General features: G+C 42.9%; 1 protein-coding gene across 1 annotated transcript in view; it reads left to right on the top strand.

The window, feature by feature from the left end:
* Positions 1-871: 871 nt before the first annotated feature.
* tmem86a (transmembrane protein 86A) overlaps positions 872-19,136 on the top strand; it is a 59,066-nt gene continuing 40,801 nt past the window's right edge. The window contains exon 1 of the mRNA XM_035790372.2: positions 872-1,037. Coding sequence (XP_035646265.1) covers positions 1,017-1,037 — 21 coding nt within the window. The 5' untranslated portion in view covers positions 872-1,016. The remainder of the gene's footprint in view (positions 1,038-19,136) is intronic.

Genomic DNA, 19,136 nt, shown 5'->3' with positions numbered 1-19,136 from the left:
GGGTTGCTATAACATATGATGTTAGCTGATATGTAAAATACCTATCCATGCACATAAAATCTAGCATGCGTCAGCAACGTCTGGGCATAGGAACGTGCCCATATGCTGCGACGGTAACCAAGTGTGAAGTGGGAATTTACCACCTTAAGAGTTAAATAGAGGATGGAGAAAACACGTTACGGCATGGACATTGAGGGCTTGAACCATTTTAAAGTCAGCTGTGTGAGCATTCCTATGGGCGAAGGAAGGATCACATAATTCTATCAGGGGTATCAGCCAATGAATTATACTCGTGAGCAAACACTGAATAACTGTAGATGGCAGTAAATCACCAACCACTTGGCTTTAAACCTGTTCAAACAACACACTAGCTGTCACTAGCTATGCACCCTTTCAACTTGTCTGCCAACTCATAGAAATAGTAGAAAAATAAAATTGACTACTTCAAAATACAGGTGGTCTCAATGGCGCTACAATGGTGGTAAAGTCCCAGTTCCCACTTGGTTACTAAATGCAGAAAAGACTGTTTAAACATAGTTTGATGCACAGCGCGCGAGACAAAAGGACGAGTGTGTTGTTCATCATTGTCTACAATGGAACAATGTTATCACAATGTAAATGTACAGAGAGAGATACAGTGTAACAAAGTGAAATGTGTAATTAGACTAGATGTAAATACAGGCCATCTGCTTCGATAGGTAAACAGCAGTCAAAAGACCTCGTATTAAAAGGGGCGTTATAGTCTCTTAACCTTGCCTCTTTTTTTGTTCCTGTCTGTTAATTGGTCGGATATTTTAACGGCACCCTATCGGTGCCTAAAGTCTATCTCCACCTACAATTATGGTCGGTTTGCCTCCTCCCCTTATGCCAGTCTGCCCCGAAAAGGGACCAAAACAATACGCATCACAAAGACTACAGCAATTTTAGTGAACCGTACAGTACGGGAAAACGGCCGCAGCTCAGTGTCGCAATCTCCAGTTGCTTTGCGAATATATACTACAGTGATCGATTGAGAGATGGTTTCGCCAGTGACAGTGGTAAGTTTGGCTATTTGACGTCACACGTAGAAATATGGACATTTAAATCAAAATGTGCCATTAAGAAAATATTCAGTTTTTATCATTGTCACAGCGTTGATTTGAAGGGTTAATAGAGATAAAGGAAGGCTCGTTAGCTCTACAGGGACTGTATGTATTGCTTGTCGGTGTGACGGGTAGGCTATAGGCCTGTCTTGTCAATTTCGTTTTTCCTCCAATGTCGGGCATTATAATACCACAGACGCACATAGGACCGAGTTTACCCTAAATAGGCCTACAGTACAGCACGTGATCATGAAAGCATGTCCGTGTTTATTTCGCGATTGTCACCCACAAAACGTTCGTTATTCATTCTGCCTCTATGGATGTGCAGAGGTTTATAATGATCCATACAATGAACTGGGCATGCATTTGAGGGTTTCGGTCATACTAGACCAGACGCAATTCATTGGCGGTGGTCTATTGATGCTATGCGGTATCTCTTTGACGATGTGATGATCAGTTGTTGTAGTAGCTACCACTTAAAAAAAAATCTGCCTTGATTGTAGAGGCAAATCATAACTTTTCTAAGCATAAACTTAAATAGCCTAATAAGCCCATGGATATTTTTCGACAGACATGCGCGATCGTATTTTTTTTGTCTCGAATTTTCCTTTGTCTTGGTACTTTCTAAACTGTTCCAAAACCGAAACCTATCATGTGACTGAACTTTTTGTCTTTTTTTTCCTGTACCCTCCAGTGACGGATGCACTGAAGAGCTGTCCCGTTGTGGCTTTGCTATACCTTTTCACCACTCTACCGAGCCTCTCAGCTTTCCTTCTAAATCCCTATTTCAGTAAACCTTATAATTACTGTAAATATTTAAAATAGAGACAGATATATTCTGTTGACAAGGGCTCGTGTGCCCATACGAAAAAAACGTGACATGTATTTTAACTCATAAAGTGACATACATTTGAAATAATATCGTCATATATTTTAATAACCTATATAAATGGCACAGCTCCATACCAAAAATTCTATATTATATTGATATGCCTATGTATTTTCATCATGCAAAATGTGTTCGGAACATATTTGTTTTGTTCAATGCATGTATTGCTTTCAAAATGTATTACAGAATTATTATTTGTTTTGCATGGTATATATATATATATATATATATATATATATATATATATATATATATATATATATATATTCATACTTTTTAAAAATGTGCTTGTCTTTTTTCCTACTATCACTGGCTTTACCGATACCTACTTTGTCGAGGTAAAAGATGCCTTCTACAATGGTGATATGCTGTTGTCTCACCTAGCTATTTTAAGAGGAATGCAGTCATGTAAGTCGCTCTGCTCAATCACTAAAATGAAAATGTAATTTAAGAACCATACATAAATCACACGATTTTGATATTGTTGTAATACACTTATTTGGGCTGAGTCCTCCCAAGGATTTCAATTGGGAATTGTTTATGCCTGTTGCCACCAGCAGTGGGCGTTGTAGGGGCGCGACAACAGCGTTTTGTGTCTCCCCTCAACACTCAAAGGAGAAACTGTGAACGTTAAACATTTCCTCCTGCCTCCTTTTTCATTATTTTGTTAAAACAAGTATGCCTTTTACACAAGCACGTTATCTATAGACAATTTTAGTCGAAATCTGAGTACCCTTTATGTTGAAATTGTACAGTTAAAATGTGTAAATTGATTGAGTGAAAACTGTTAGCAATCTTGCCTTGGAGATGCCTGGGTTTGCTGCTTAAACAGGCTAGCCCATGGAATAATATAAGACAAAAGGGTGCCAGCTACTATTCTGGTTTAAACTTATTGATTTATAGCTCCTCTAAGGTAATAATGTGGTTTATTTTCTACTCCGTTTATATGGTCTAAGGTCCATCTCCCAACCCAAGTGAGTATTATTATTAGAGTATTATTTTTAGAGTAAAACGGTATACGCTAACGCTAAGCTAACTGCAATCGCTAGCGGGTCAAGCCTATACTGGTCACTATTAGTTTAGCGGCTATCTTTAGCTGGCTCAAGCCTCGTTCACATCCTGTCCGAGGTCCAACAGATGCATATGAGTTTTTTTTGCCGCATGTCTGGCCTGCGTTTTCCGTATTTGACGCACATGTCATTTGCTTTTCAACTTGCTAAAAGCTAGCTAGTTTGAGTCTGTGTGTGTACTTCCGTTTGTACCACCGCATGGTAAAGCAACACACAATTAGAAAATATTGAACACATGCGGTAAAGAGAATGCACTGCAGCCTAATGCTGCACCCCCAACGTAGTGTTGTGGACTGCTCCATTGAAAATTATGTCATGCATTTCAATGGGGACATCCACAATGGAGGCAAGTGGCAGCAGGGCAAAACAATGGACCTGGGCACTCTGTGCCATTACATTCAATAATATAAAATGTCCACATATTAAGATATATACAAAAAAGCTAATATAACAAATCACTCCACTAGCGCGGAGTGTATTTATACTTGGCTATGAGGCTATCTCAACATTAACCAAGCCTTGCAGGAGTGTTTGAACCTAAGACTTGCAAAAACAGCTTTTATCTCAGCCGGGAGTTTGTTCCACTCCACCACTGCCGTATATAAAAACGTGCTCTGACCAGTACCGCTCTTGAATCGAGGTGGCTCAAAATCTCTGGCACTGCCTCTCATGGCGTAGGAAGGACAGTAGTAAGATAGTTCTTTAGATACTGGGGGACTGTAACATACACAATTTTATGGGCCAATCCCAGCTCCTAGCTACAGCTAAATTACCCTTTTATTAACTGATAGTCACTGTAGTTCACTGCACTGAGAAGGGCCGAGCTGAAAAGGTAAACATCTGTTGTTCTGCCCCTGAGCAAGGCAGTTAACCCACTTTTCCCTGGGCGCTGAACTTGTGGATGTCGATTTAAGGCAGCCTCCCACACCTCACAGATTCAGAGCGGTTGGGTTAAATGCGGAAGGCACATTTCAGTTGAATTACATTCAGTTGGACAACTGACTAGGTTTCCCCCTTTTCCAACATGACCCAGAGGGCTATAAGATTCAGAATGACCCATGACATTTTATTTTGAGATGTCTGTAGCTTGTTCTTGATGAACTTGGGGAACTACTTGAGCAGGTAGTTCACACAGTCAAAGTGAGGTTGCACAAACTGCTGCAAGTGTTTTCAAGTTCCTTTATGTACAAATGTGGCTTTTCTGGCCAGACATTTCACTTCCTAGTTGACTTTGGCAATCACTTTCTGCCCCATACTCTCCCCTGTGAGGAACCTGTCTAGTTCACAGCCTAAGTATTTAACACAGTTCTTGGCTGTAACCTCTGTGTCACCAACCGCGACTCTAAAGCCTGGTGATCTACCAAGCCTGATCTTAGATCCAAATAAAATTGAATCTATTTTCCCCAAATGAAGAAACAGCATGTTGTCTGACAGCCAGTTACTGATACTCGTCAGTTCTGCACTAAGCTGGCTCTCATCCATACTTTGCGAGAGACCAAAAGAGCTGAATCGTCTGCATTTAAAAACAGTTGAAAGGAACAAGCTGATTTCATATAATTTATATTGAGACATCACTAACACAGAGAGTCTGCTGCCTACATAAAGACTACATACAATGGATCACTAGTCACTTGATTAATGCCACTTTAATGATGATGTTTACACATCTTGCATTACTCATCCCATATGTACAGTGAGGCAAAAAAGTATTTAGTCAGCCACCAATTGTGCAAGTTCTCCCACTTAAAAAGATGAGAGAGGCCTGTAAGAGACAAAATGAGAGAAAAGTTTTTCCAGAAAATCACATTGTAGGATTTTTAATGAATTTATTTTCAAATTATGGTGGAAAATAAGTATTTGGTCAATAACAAAAGTTTATCTCAATACTTTGTTATATACCCTTTGTTCCCTTTGTTGGCAATGACAGAAGAAAACGTTTTCTGTAAGTCTTCACAAGGTTTTCACACACTGTTGCTGGTATTTTGGCCCATTCCTCCATGCAGATCTCCTCTAGAGCAGTGATGTTTTGGGGCTGTTGCTGGGCAACACGGACTTTCAACTCCCTCCAAAGATGTTCTATGGGGTTGAGATCTGGAGACTGGCTAGGCCACTCCAGGACCTTGAAATGGTTCTTACGAAGCCACTCCTTCGTTGCCCGGGCGGTGTGTTTGGGATCATTGTCATGCTGAAAGACCCAGCCACGTTTCATCTTCAATGCCCTTGCTGATGGAAGGCCGGTTTTCACTCAAAATCTCACGATACATGGGCCCATTAATTCTCTCCTTTACACGGATCAGTCGTCCTGGTCCCTGTGCAGAAAAACAGCCCTAAAGCATGATGTATCCACCCCCATGCTTCACAGTAGGTATGGTGTTCTTTGGATGCAAACACGACGAGTTGAGTTTTTACCAAAAAGTTATATTTTGGTTTCATCTGACCATATGACATTCTCCCAATCTTCTTCTGGATCATCCAAATGCTCTCTAGCAAACTTCAGACGGGCCTGGACATGTACTGGCTTAAGAAGGGGGACACGTCTGGCACTGCAGGATTTCAGTCCCTGGCGGCGTAGTGTGTTACTGATGGTAGGCTTTGTTACTTTGGTCCCAGCTCTCTGCAGGTCATTCACTATGTCCCCCCCGTGTGGTTCTGGGATTTTTGCTCACCGTTCTTGTGATCATTTTGACCCCACGGGGTGAGATCTTGCGTGGAGCCCCAGATCGAGGGAGACTATCAGTGGTCTTGTATCTCTTCCATTTCCTAATAATTGCTCCCACAGTTGATTTCTTCAAACCAAGCTGCTTACCTATTGCAGATTCAGTCTTCCCAGCCTGGTGCAGGTCTACAATTTTGTTTCTGGTGTCCTTTGACAGCTCTTTGGTCTTGGCCATAGTGGAGTTTGGAGTGTGACTGTTTGAGGTTGTGGACAGGTGTCTTTTATACTGATAACAAGTTCAAACAGGTGCCATTAATACAGGTAAGAGTGGAGGACAGAGGAGCCTCTTAAACAAGAAGTTACAGGTCTGTGAGAGCCAGAAATCTTGCTTGTTTGTAGGTGACCAAATACTTATTTTCCACCATAATGTGCAAATAAATGAATTAAAAATCCTACAATGTGATTTTTCTGGATTTTTTTTCTCATTTTGCCTGTCATAGTTGAAGTGTACCTATGATGAAAATTACAGGCCTCTCTCATCTTCTCAAGTGGGAGAACTTGCACAATTGGTGGCTGTATATACTGTATTTTATACCATCTATTGCATCTTGCCTATGCCGGTCGGTCATTGCTCTTCAAATCAAATCAAATCAAATATATTTATATAGCCCTTCGTACATCAGCTGATATCTCAAAGTGCTGTACAGAAACCCAGCCTAAAACCCCAAACAGCAAACAATGCAGGTGTAAAAGCACGGTGGCTAGGAAAAACTCCCTAGAAAGGCCAAAACCTAGGAAGAAACCTAGAGAGGAACCGGGCTATGTGGGGTGGCCAGTCCTCTTCTGGCTGTGCCGGGTAGAGATTATAACAGAACATGACCAAGATGTTCAAATGTTCATAAATGACCAGCATGGTCGAATAATAATAAGGCAGAACAGTTGAAACTGGAGCAGCAGCACAGCCAGGTGGACTGGGGACAGCAAGGAGCCATCATGTCAGGTAGTCCTGGGGCACGGTCCTAGGGCTCAGGTCCTCCGAGAGAGAGAAAGAAAGAGAGAATTAGAGAGAGCATATGTGGGGTGGCCAGTCCTCTTCTGGCTGTGCCGGGTGGAGATTATAACAGAACGTGGCCAAGATGTTCAAATGTTCATAAATGACCAGCATGGTTGAATAATAGTAAGGCAGAACAGTTGAAACTGGAGCAGCAGCATGGCCAGGTGGACTGGGGACAGCAAGGAGTCATCATGTCAGGTAGTCCTGGGACATGGTCCTAGGGCCCAGGCCAGTTGAAACTGGAGCAGCAGCATGGCCAGGTGGACTGGGGACAGCAAGGAGTCATCATGTCAGGTAGTCCTGGGGCATGGTCCTAGGGCTCAGGTCCTCCGAGAGAGAGAAAGAAAGAGAGAAGGAGAGAATTAGAGAACGCACACTTAGATTCACACAGGACACCGAATAGGACAGGAGAAGTACTCCAGATATAACAAACTGACCCTAGCCCCCCGACACATAAACTACTGCAGCATAAATACTGGAGGCTGAGACAGGAGGGGTCAGGAGACACTGTGGCCCCATCCGAGGACACCCCGGACAGGGCCAAACAGGAAGGATATAACCCCACCCACTTTGCCAAAGCACAGCCCCCACACCACTAGAGGGATATCTTCAACCACCAACTTACCATCCTGAGACAAGGCCGAGTATAGCCCACAAAGATCTCCGCCACGGTACAACCCTGGGGGCGCCAACCCAGACAGGCCGACCACAACAGTGAATCAACCCACCCAGGTGACGCACCCCCCCCAGGGACGGCATGAGAGAGCCCCAGCAAGCCAGTGACTCAGCCCCCGTAACAGGGTTAGAGGCAGAGAATCCCAGTGGAAAGAGGGGAACCGGCCAGGCAGAGACAGCAAGGGTGGTTCGTTGCTCCAGAGCCTTTCCTGTTCACCTTCCCACTCCTGGGCCAGACTACACTCAATCATATGACCCACTGAAGAGATGAGTCTTAAAGACTTAAAGGTTGAGACCGAGTTTGCGTCTCTGACATGGGTAGGCAGACCGTTCCATAAAAATGGAGCTCTATAGGAGAAAGCCCTGCCTCCAGCTGTTTGCTTAGAAATTCTAGGGACAATTAGGAGGCCTGCGTCTTGTGACCGTAGCGTACGTGTAGGTATGTACGGCAGGACCAAATCAGAGAGGTAGGTAGGAGCAAGCCCATGTAATGCTTTGTAGGTTAGCGCAGTAAAACCTTGAAATCAGCCCTTGCTTTGACAGGAAGCCAGTGTAGAGAGGCTAGCACTGGAGTAATATGATCAAATCTTTTGGTTCTAGTCAGGATTCTAGCAGCCGTATTTAGCACTAACTGAAGTTTATTTAGTGCTTTATCCGGGTAGCCGGAAAATAGAGCATTGCAGTAGTCTAACCTAGAAGTGACAAAAGCATGGATTAATTTTTCTGCATCATTTTTGGACAGAAAGTTTCTGATTTTTGCAATGTTACATAGATGGAAAAAAGCTGTCCTCGAAATGGTCTTGATATGTTCTTCAAAAGAGAGATCAGGGTCCAGAGTAACGCCGAGGTCCTTCACAGTTTTATTTGAGACGACTGTACAACCATTAAGATTAATTGTCAGATTCAACAGAAGATCTCTTTGTTTCTTGGGACCTAGAACAAGCATCTCTGTTTTGTCCGAGTTTAATAGTAGAAAGTTTGCAGCCATCCACTTCCTTATGTCTGAAACACATGCTTCTAGCGAGGGCAATTTTGGGGCTTCACCATGTTTCATTGAAATGTACAGCTGTGTGTCATCCGCATAGCAGTGAAAGTTTACATTATGTTTTCGAATAACATCCTCAAGAGGTAAAATATATAGTGAAAACAATAGTGGTCCTAAAACAGAACCTTGAGGAACACCGAAATGTACAGTTGATTTGTCAGAGGACAAACCATTCACAGAGACAAACTGATATCTTTCCGACAGATAAGACCTAAACCAGGCCAGAACATGTCCGTGTAGACCAATTTGGGTTTCCAATCTCTCCAAAAGAATGTGGTGATCGATGGTATCAAAAGCAGCACTAAGGTCTAGGAGCACGAGGACAGATGCAGAGCCTCGGTCCGATGCCATTAAAATGTCATTTACCACCTTCACAAGTGCCGTCTCAGTGCTATGATGGGGTCTAAAACCAGACTGAAGCATTTCGTATATATTGTTTGTCTTCAGGAAGGCAGTGAGTTGCTGCGCAACAGCCTTCTCTAAAATCTTTGAGAGGAATGGAAGATTCGATATAGGCCGATAGTTTTTATATTTTCTGGGTCAAGGTTTGGCTTTTTCAAGAGAGGCTTTATTACTGCCACTTTTAGTGAGTTTGGTACACATCCAGTGGATAGAGAGCCGTTTATTATGTTCAACATAGGAGGGCCAAGCACAGGAAGCAGCTCTTTCAGTAGTTTAGTTGGAATAGGGTCCAGTATACAGCTTGAAGGTTTAGAGGCCATGATTATTTTCATCATTGTGTCAAGAGATATAGTACTAAAACACTTGAGCGTCTCTCTTGATCCTAGGTCCTGGCAGAGTTGTGCAGACTCAGGACAACTGAGGTTTGGAGGAATACGCAGGTTTAAAGAGGAGTCCGTAATTTGCTTTCTAATAATCATAATCTTTTCCTCAAAGAAGTTCATGAATTTATCACTGCTAAAGTGAAAGTCATCCTCTCTTGGGGAATGCTGCTTTTTAGTTAGCTTTGCCACAGTATCAAAAAGGAATTTCGGATTGTTCTTATTTTCCTCAATTAAGTTAGAAAAATCTTCCATTTATATGTATATGTACATATTCTTATATTCCATCCCTTTACTTGGATTTGTGTGTATTAGGTAGTTGTTGTGGAATTGTTAGATTACTTGTTAGATATTGCTGCACTGTCGGAACAAAAGGAACAAGCATTTCACTACACTTTCAATAACATCTGCTAACCATGTGTATGTGACCAATAACATTTGATTTTATATGATTGTTATTGTAGAGAATTAATGAAAACAACAATATTCCCCTAACCCCTAAATTTAATTTTAAAATATCTAATCACTACATGCTATACTGCCATGCTACTGCTACACTCCTCATGTACAGTATCATTGTATTAGCACTGTGTGTGTGTGGTTAGGCCTACTCTCCCACTCCCAGTCTCAGCTGGTGACAGCTTGGGGTGGTGGGCAGATAGAATAGCATTACCTTCTTTAGCATATAAGATGACTAGATGAACAGACTTAAAGTGTTACTGAAGGACCCTGATAGTGCTTCATTTGGCATTAAAGCCTTGTTGTTGAACTTCCATTTTCCTCAAATGGCAGCTGTTTCTTGCGCATTCAGTTTATTCCTCAATTAATGCACCTTGATTGGTCTCTGATTGGTCTCTGGCCGAGGCTGCATACTTTCCCTGAACAAAAACAACTCTGTCAAAGAAGGAAACCAATGCTTCTGCTCATCTTGCCCTTTATGAATGATCTAGGATCAGCTACCCTTACCTCATGTTGTCCTAACGCCTATAAATTACGGGCCAAGCACCAGAGCTGGCACTGATTGTGAACCTGTTGTTATGCCTTAAGTTACCAGGAGAGATAGAATGTAGTGTATCGCTGCCCTTTTCCCCGTGGCCATTTGGCATACGGGTGAGATCATCCTCTTGTCAAAATGTTATTTGTCTTGACGAGTCCAACGGTTTAAGTGGTTTAAGTGAATACCCCTTTCTGTGAACCTATTAACTGTGCTATACTAGTCTGTAAGTGTTAAAACAGTAACATATTACATGAAGTGTATTACAAGTGTGTAAAGTGTTATTACACATTATTGTAACAGCAATAAAAATAAAATTGTATTTGTCACATGTGCCGAATACAACAGTTGTTAACCTTAATGAAATGCTTACTTATAAGCCCTTAACCAACAATGCAGTTAAGAAAAAGTTTTTAAGAAAGTATTTACTAAGATAAACTGAAGTATAAAAGAAAATAGAAAAATCTATAATTAAAGAGCAACAATAAAAAAACAGGAACAAGGTTATATACAGTGGGTATTGGTACAGAGTCAATGTGCGGGGGCACAGTTTAGTTGAGGTAATTGAGGTAATATGTACATGTAGGTCGAGGTAAAGTGACTATGCAGAGATAATAAACAGAGAGTAGCAGCAGTGTAAAAATGGGGGAGGGACAATGCAAACAGTCCGGGTAGCCGTTTGATTAGCTGTTCATGAGTCTTATGGCTTGGGGGTAGAAGCTGTTTGGAAGCCTCTTGGACCTAGACTTGGCACTCCGGTACCGCTTGCCGTGCAGTAGCAGAGAGAACGGTCTATGACTAGGGTGGCTGGAGTCTTTGACAATTTTTAGGGCTTTCCTCTGACACCGTTTGGTATAGAGGTCTTGGATGGCAGGAAGCTTGGCCCCAGTGATGTACTGGGCCGTACGCACTACCCTCTGTAGTGCAGAGCAGTTGCCATACCAGGCGTTGATGCAACCAACCATACTCTCGATGGTGCAGCTGTAGAACTTTTTCAGGATCTGAGGACCCATGCCAAATATTTTCAGTCTCCTGATGAGGAATAGGCGTTGTCATGCTCTCTTCATGACTGTCTTGGTGTGTTTGAACCAATGAACTATCATGGTCCATGTGTACACCAAGGAACTTGAAGCTCTCAACCTGCTCCACTACAGCCCTGTCAATGAGAATGGGGGAGTGCTCGGTCCTCCTTTTCCTTTAGTCCACAATCATCTCCTTTGTCTTGATCACGATGAGGGAGAGGTTGTTATCCTAGCACCACACTGCCACGTCTCTGACCTCCTCCCTATAGGCTGTCTCATCGTTGTCGGTGATCAGGCCTACCACTGTTGTGTTATCTGCAAACTTAATGATGGTGTTGGAGTTGTGCTTGGCCACGCAGTCGTGGGTGAACAGGGAGTACAGGAGGGGACTGAGCAGACACCCCTGAGGTGCCCCCATGTTGAGGATCAGTGTGTCAGTTGCGTTGTTACTTACCCTTACCACATGGGGGCGGCCGTCAGGAAGTCCAGGATCCAGTGGCAGAGGGAGGTGTTTAGTTTCAGTGTCCTTAGCTTAGTAATGAGCTTTGAGGATACTATGGTGTTGAACGCTGAGCTGTAGTCAATGAAAAGCATTCTCAGTAGGTGTTCCTTTTGTCCAGGTGGGAACGGGAAGTGTAGAGTGCAATAGAGATTGCATCATCTGTTTGGGCGGTATGCAAATTGGAGTGGTTCTAGGGTTTCTGGGATAATGGTGTTGATGTGAGCCATGACCAGCCTTTCAAAGCACTTCATGACTACAAACGTGAGAACTACTCGTGTCACTGGACAGCTCGCAGATGTGTTTCCCTTTGTAACCTGTATTTGTTTGCAAGCCCTGCCACATCCGACGAGCGTTGGAGCCGGTGTAGTACGAGTCCTGTATTGACGCTTTGCCTGTTTGATGGTTTGTCTGAAGCGGGATTTCTTATAAGCATCCGGGTTCGAGTCCTGCTCTTTGAAAGCGGCAACTCTACAATTTAGCTCAGTGCTGATGTTGCCTGTCATCCATGGCTTCTGGTTGGGGTATGTACGTACGGTCACTGTGTGGGAGACGTCTTCGATGCACTTATTGATGAAGCCAGTGGCTGAGGTGGTGTACTCCTCAATACCATCGGAAGAATCCCGGAACATATTCCAGTCTGTGCTAGCAAAACTGTCCTGTATTTTAGCATCTGCGCCATCTGACGTTCTGTATTGAGCGAGTCACTGGTACTTCCTGCTTTAGTTTTTGCTTGTAAATAGGAATCAGGAGGATAGAGTTCTGGTTATTTACCAAATGAATGGTGAGGCATAGCTTTGTATGTGTCTCTGTGTATGGAGTAAAGATGATCTAGAGTTTCTTTCCCCTCTGGTTGCAAATGGTAGAAATTAGGTAAAACGGATTTAAGTTTCCATGCATTAAAGTTCCCGGCAATGAGCATTTTCTTGTTTGTTTATGGCCTTTAACAGCTTGTTGAGTGCTTTCTTAGTGCCAGCATCGGTTCGTGGTGGTAAATAGACTGCTACGAAAAATATAGATGAAAACTCTTGGTAAATAGTGTGGTCTACAGCTTTTCATGAGATACTCTACCTCAGGTGAGCAAAACCTTGAAACGTCCTTAATATTAGATTTTGTGCACCAGCTGTTATTTACAAATAGACACAGACCACCACCCCTTGTCTTACCGGAGGCAGCTGTTCTGTCTTGCCGATGCACCGAAAACCCAGCCAGCTGTATGTTATCCATGTTGTCGTTCTGCCACGACTCGGTGAAACATAAGATATTACCGTTTTTTAATGTCCCGTTGGTAGGATATTCTTGATCGGAGGTCATCCATTTTATTATCCAATGATTGCACGTTGGCTAATAGAACTGATGGTTTAGGTGGATTACGCACTCCCCGTCAGATCCTTACAAGGCACCCCCGACCTACATCCCCAATATCTCTGTTTCTTCTTCATGCGAATGACGGGGATTTGGGCCTTGTCGGGTGTCTGAAGTAAATCCTTTGTGTCCGACTCATTCAAGAAAAAAATCCAGTACGAAGTGAGTAATCGCTGTCCTGATATCCAGAAGCTCATTTCCGTCATAAGAGATGGTGACAGAAACATTATGTACAAAATAATTGGTAAAACGGCAGCCATCTCCTCCGATGCCATGCAGCGCCATCCCTCTCTTTTCTTTGCACCTATGAACAGTGCAATACTAGTCAAGTGTTAATACGGTAACAAGTTATATTATGTGTATTATAAGTATTTAATAGTGTTGTTAGGCTACAGAATGCATACAAGTAACTTATTCTAATTACATATACAGTGTTTTCTTTGGAATCACTTTCAAAGTTTTTGTCTTTTGGTTGCTGAAAGCAGAGCATTTTATATTGTAGTGTTGTCCCCCTGCTCTCATACTAATGTGACCCCTGGGTGTGCACTGTGTTATGGAAAGGTCTAATTCAGTATAGGGTATCATAATAAACATGGTAGTAATATGACCCACTCGCCATATTTGTACCTCTGTTGTCCCTTTGCCAAGATGAGTATGATGAAAGAAAGAGAGTGTCTGTGTGTCTGTGTGTGTGTGTCTGTCATGTTTCTGATACCCATCACCATAGTGCCAGATGAACCAGAATGCTAAGATGGCATGATGGGACTTTATTACGACTGCACCAACATGCACGCGGTTGTAGTATTTCCTAATAATGGATCCGGAGCCAATGCTGATTCCTTTTGGGTCGCGGTGTAAAAGTGGTAAACTGGACCCAGATTAGTTTGTACTATCTTGCTGAGCTTGAAACATTGTTTTCACATCACAAAAGTAATGTGTTTTCCCAAATGGTGGGTTTCAGCAAGCTTACTCTTAGGTTGAAGTCTGAAGGTAGAGACATTGGTTTTGGTGTTAATTTGGTTGGTCACAAGAACATTTGAAGAGCTTTAGATGGGTCTCCCAGCACAACAAATGTGCCACTACACTTTCATGCGGCATAAATACTGTATCTCAAATCTCAAGCCTATTCCTGTTTTTCATTAACCGTATGATTCTTCAATGGGAAACAAGAGCTAGTCTAGATTACCAATAAACCATGCAGTAAGATGCTTTCAATGTTGTATCGGGAAACGGCTTTTGTTTGCATTTCGATCATGAAAACGGGGGGGGTGATGGTACGGTGGTTCACATCATTTGCATCCCAAATGAAGAAATACGTTTATTGTGTTTGTCTTCTCTACCTTAGTTGAATGTCTGTAAGTCGCTCTGGACACAATGCCTTCAGAAAGTATTCATACCCCTTGACTTCAAAATAGTTTTTAAAATTTCACCTTTATTTAAGCCGGTAGGCCAGTTGAGAACAAGTTCTCATTTACAACTGCGACCTGGACAAGATAAAGCAAAGCAGTGCAACAAAAACAACAACACAGAGTTACACATGGGATAAACAAACGTATAGTTAATAACACAACAGAAAATCTGTATACTGTGTGTGCAAATTAAGTAAGGTGGTAAGGCAATAAATAGGCCATAGTGTTGCAGTAATTACAATTTAGCAATTAACACTGGAGTGATAGATGTGCAGATGAGGATGTGCATGTAGAAATTCTGGTGTGCAAAAGAGCAGAAAAAAACAAAAAACAAATATGGGAACGAGTTAGGTAGTTGGTTGGATGGGCTATTTACAGATGGGCTGTGTACAGCTGCAGTGATCGGTAAGCTGCTCTAACAGCCGATGCTTGAAGTTAGCGAGGGAGATATGTCTCCAACTTCCAGTGATTTTTGCAATTCGTTCGGTTCATTGGCAGCAGAGAACTGGAAAGAAAGGCGGCCAAAGGAGATGTTTGCTTTGGGGATGACCAGTGAAATATATCTGCTGGAGTGCGTGCTACGCGTGGGTGTTCCTTCACTCATGCTGCCAAACATACCCTCGTAAATCTGACCATCCTACCGATCCTCGACTTCGGCGATGTAATTTACAAATTAGCCTCCAACACTCTCCTCAGCAAATTGGATGCAGTCTATCACAGTGCCATCCACTCTGTCACCAAAGCATCATATACTACCCACCACTGCGACCTGTACGCTCTCGTTGGCTGGCCCTCGCTTCATACTCGGCGCCAAACCCACTGGCTCCAGGTCATCTACAAGTCTCTGCTAGGTAAAGCCCCGCCTTATCTCAGCTTACTGGTCACCATAGCAGCACCCACTCGTAACACACAGGTATATCTCACTAGTCACTCCCAAAGCCAATTCTTCCTTTGGCCTCCTTTCCTTCCAGTTCTCTGCTGCCAATGACTGGAATGAACTGCAAACATCACTGAAGCTGGAGACCCATATCTCCCTCACTAGCTTTAAGCACCAGCTGTCAGAGCAGCACACAGATCATTGCACCTGTACATAGCCCATCTATAAATAGACCATCCAACTACCTCATCCCCATACTGTAATTATTTATTTATTTATCTTGCTCCTTTGCACCCCAGTATCTCTACTTGCACATTCATCTTCTGCACATCAGTGTTTAATTGCTATATTGTAATTACTTCGCCACCATGGCCTATTTATTGCCTTACCTCCCTTATCCTACCTAATTTGCACACACTGTATATAGACCTTTTCTACTGTATTATTGACTGTATGTTTGTGTACTCCATTTGTAACTCTGCGTTGTTGTATGTGTCGAACTGCTTTACTTTATTTTGGCCAGGTCGCAGTTGTAAATGAGAACTTGTTCTCAACTAGCCACCTGGTTAAATAAAGGTGAAATAAAAAATAAATAAATCAAAATCAATTCACATATGGTGTCCAGGGCACAGCTGGAAGCTGAGGGGAGTCTATAACGAGCGGCAACAGTGAGAGACTTATTTCTGGCGAGATGGATTTTTAAAAGTAGAAGTTCAAACTGTTTGGGCATAGACCTGGATAGTAGGACAGAACTCTGCAGGCTATCTCTACAGGAGATTGCAACTCCTCCCCCTTTGGCAGTTCTATCTTGACAGAAAATGTTGTAATTGGGGATGGAAATTTCAGACTTTTGGTGGCCTTCCTAAGCCAGGATTCAGACATGGCTAGGACATCAGGGTTGGCGGAGTGTGCTAAAGCAGTGAATAAAGCAAATTTAAGGAGGAGGCTTCTGATGTTAACATGCATGAACCCAAGGCTTTTACGGTAACAGAAGTCAACAAATGAAAGCGCCTGGCGGGACACAGGGCCTGGGTTAACCTCTACATCACCAGAGGAACAGAGGAGGAGTAGGATGAGGGTACGGCTGAAGGCTATAAGAACTGGTCGTCTAGTGCTTTCAGAACAGAGAGTAAAAGGAGCAAACTTCTGGGCATGGTAGGATAGATACAGGGCGTAATGCACAGACAATGGCGTGGTAGGGTGCGAGTACAGTGGCGGTATACCTAGGCATTGAGTGACGATGAGAGAGGCTGCATCTCTAGAAACGGCAGTTAAACTAGGTGCGGTCGCCGCATGTGTAGGGGGTGGGCAAGGGAGCTAACCGAGGCATGCAGAACAGGACTAAGGGCTCCGCAGTAAAACAAAACAATGAGAGTTACCCTAAACAACAGTATACAAGGCATATTGACATTTGAAGAAGACATATAGCAATCACAGGTGTTGATTGGGAGGGCTAAGATAACAACGGCTAAACAGCTAAGACAACAACAATGGGTAAATGGTGTTGAATGGGCAGAGAGGGGTCAGTTAGTTATGCACAGGGCCTGAGTTTGAGGCTGGGGCCGACAGATAAACAAATTGATGTCCCTGTGTTAATGAACAGTCCAGTAGGCATCAGCTGTGTAGCCGTGGGATCATAGGGTCCAATAAGCAGCAATGGACGAAACATGGAGCCACTCGGCAGTCGTCACTACGCTAGGCGAGCGGGAGACACGGTGCTCAGAGAGTTAGCGGGCCGGGGCTAGTAGCTGGGTCCTCACCGACATCAGCGACGCAGAGACCGGTTGAGTGCACATCGGCCGAAATATGTCAGCAGACCAGTCGTGATAGATCAGCGGAGCTCCGTGTCGACAAAGTGTGCAGGCCAATTGACAAGAGAGGTGTTGTAGTTGGTGTATTTCGTTTGCTAGCCGGAGGAATGGGCCTAGCTCGAGGCTAACTGGTGGTTCCTTCTGGACAGGGGCATTAGCCATGATAGCCACTCGGTAGCAGCTAGCGAGCCGCGATGATCTGGGGTAATGGTCCAGAGCTTGCGGCAGGAAGTAGTCGGGGAAAAAAGCAGTCTGATATGCTCAGGGCTGATATCACGCTATGCAGACTGGCAGATATTATCCGGACCCTCCGGGCTACAGCGGCTGGTGTCTGTGCTAAAGGTAAAGACTGCTAGCAGTGTCTACAATGACTAAATAGCTAGTAGAGTAAAAAAACAGGCTATATACAGTATTGAGATAATTAGCTGGCTAGCTTCTGAATGCTAGCATCTGATGGAGATTCCAGTTATAAGGTCTAGAAAAATAGCAGATCTATAGCGCGTTGGGTGAGGCGGGTTGCAGGAAGGTATATTTAATTTGAAAATGGAAAAAGAGATTGAAATGTATACAAAATAAAATGAAAAAGCTGCATATTTACACGGGTTAAAACACAGGACAAAACAAACACGTCTTGCTGCTACGCCAGTTGATCTACACACAATACCCCATAATGACCAAGTTTAAACATGGTTTTAGAAATGTATTGAAAATGATATACAGAAACATCTATTTGCATAAGTATTCACACCATAGTCAATACTTTGTATTAAGCACCTTCCTGGGTAAGTCTTTAAGAACTTTCCACACCTGGATTGTGCAACATTTACCATTATTATTTTCAAAATTCTTCAAGCTCTATCAATTTGGTTGTTGATCATTGCTAGACAACCATTTTCAGGTCTTGCCATAGATTTCCAAGTAGATTTAAGTCAAAACTGTAACTTGGCCACTCAGGAACATTCACTGTCTTGGTAAACAACTCCAGTGTAGATTTGGCCTTGTGTTTTAGGTTATTGTCCTGCCGAAAGGTGAATTCATCTCCCAGTGTGTAACGGTGTGCGCTAAGAGTCGGGAAGCAACTTCAGGGAGTGAGTGTTTTAATAAATAAATATAACATAATCCAAAACAAGAAACCACACACAGACAAGAAACAGAAACAATGACACCTGGGGAAGGAACCAGAGGGAGTATGTATGTATGTGTATATATATATATATAGACATATATATATATATATATATATATATAGGGCAGGTAATCAAGGAGATGTCTGCTAGAGATGTCTGCTAAATGGCATATATATGATGGAGTCCAGGTGAGTGTCATAATGCGCTGATGTGCGTAATGATGGTGACAGGCGTGCTCCATAACGAGCAGCCCGGTGACCTAGAGGCCGGAGAGGGAGCACACGTGACACAGTGTTTGTTGGAAGGCAGACTGAACCAGATTTTTCTCTAGGATTTTGCCTGTGCTTAGCTCCATTCCGTTTCTTTTTTATAAAAAAAAAACCTCCCCTAAATGATTACAAGCATACCCATAACATGCTTGAAAATATGGAGAGTGGTACGAAGTAATGTGTTGTATTGGATTTGTCCCAAACATAACACTTTGTATTCCCGGACAAAAAGTTAATTGCTTTGCCACATTTTTTGCAGTATTACTTTAGTGCCTTTTTGCAAATAGCATGCATGTTTTGGAATATTTGTTTTTTTGTACAGGCTTCCTTCTTTTCACTCTATTAGGTGAGTATTGTGGAGTAACTACAACGTTGTTGATCCATCCTCAGGAGACAACTGTCACAGCCATTAAACTCTGTAACTGTTTTAACGTCACCATTGTCCTCATGGTGTTAATCCCTAAATGGTTTTCTTCCTCTCCGGCAACTGAGTTAGGAAGAACGCCTGTA

Source organism: Oncorhynchus keta, chromosome 17 (genome assembly GCF_023373465.1).
Source record: "Oncorhynchus keta strain PuntledgeMale-10-30-2019 chromosome 17, Oket_V2, whole genome shotgun sequence".
Lineage (NCBI taxonomy): Eukaryota > Metazoa > Chordata > Actinopteri > Salmoniformes > Salmonidae > Oncorhynchus > Oncorhynchus keta.
This window is presented reverse-complemented; position numbering and strand designations above follow the sequence as displayed.